General features: G+C 46.5%; 1 protein-coding gene across 1 annotated transcript in view; it reads left to right on the top strand.

Moving 5' to 3' along the window:
• SLC7A14 (solute carrier family 7 member 14) overlaps window positions 1–809 on the top strand; it is a 148,502-nt gene that overhangs the window by 112,427 nt on the left and 35,266 nt on the right. Inside the window, exon 6 of the mRNA XM_069083576.1 lies at window positions 52–260. Within this exon, the coding sequence (XP_068939677.1) occupies window positions 52–260 (209 nt within the window). The remainder of the gene's footprint in view (window positions 1–51; window positions 261–809) is intronic.

Below are 809 nucleotides of genomic sequence, written 5' to 3'. Positions count from 1 at the left end.
TCTCTCTCTCTCTCTCTCTCTCTCTCTCTCTCTCTCTCTCTTCTTGAACAGGTGAGCGTCATCTTGACCCTGATGGTGCCCTATTATGCCATTGACACTGAGTCCCCCCTCATGGAGATGTTTGTGGCACACGGATTCTATGCTGCAAAGTTCATTGTGGCCATCGGCTCCGTCGCTGGCCTGACAGTCAGCTTGCTGGGATCTCTCTTCCCGATGCCTAGGGTCATTTATGCCATGGCTGGTGATGGGCTTCTCTTCAGGTTAGTGCCATGCTCCTAGAAATGGACTTCTTTCCCATGACAACTCTGTTCCTAGACTCTGGAGGCAGCTGCATATCAGTTCCTCAGTTACTATTCACTCTTCACTGATGTTTTGGACAGATGAACTAAGAAAGCCAAAGGATTTAGAAGGGTTGACAAGAAAAGGTACAAGTCCCCTGCCTTCATCACCTCTCAAGGGGAAGGAGAGGAAAGTAGGAAGCCAAATAGATTTTTTGGTAGTTGAAAAATTGAACTAAATTTTTTAAAAACAAGAAAAAGTTAAGGACATGGCCCCTTGGTTGGCTCAGGGGTCAGAATAATGAGTCCCTCCAAAAGCCCATCTTATGATCAAGCTGCCCTCTAAAGTCACTAGAATGCCCAGAATGGCAAAGGAAATTGGGAAGCAACCTAGAGAGACCAGGAGGATCCTGGAGCATCTAGAACAATGTCCCTCCAACTCCTTCCAAAGCAGGTATCACAGTACCAACCTGTGCTGATTTGTTAAAGTCATCACATACATCTCTCTCTGTCTCTCTCTGTCTCTCTCTC

The sequence above is a fragment of the Petaurus breviceps genome, unplaced genomic scaffold (assembly GCF_028583685.1).
Source record: "Petaurus breviceps papuanus isolate PSGF00001 unplaced genomic scaffold, PetGlider_PUasm1.0 173, whole genome shotgun sequence".
NCBI lineage: Eukaryota > Metazoa > Chordata > Mammalia > Diprotodontia > Petauridae > Petaurus > Petaurus breviceps.
The sequence above is the reverse complement of the archived record's forward strand: the minus strand, read 5'-3'. Positions and strand labels throughout refer to the sequence as shown.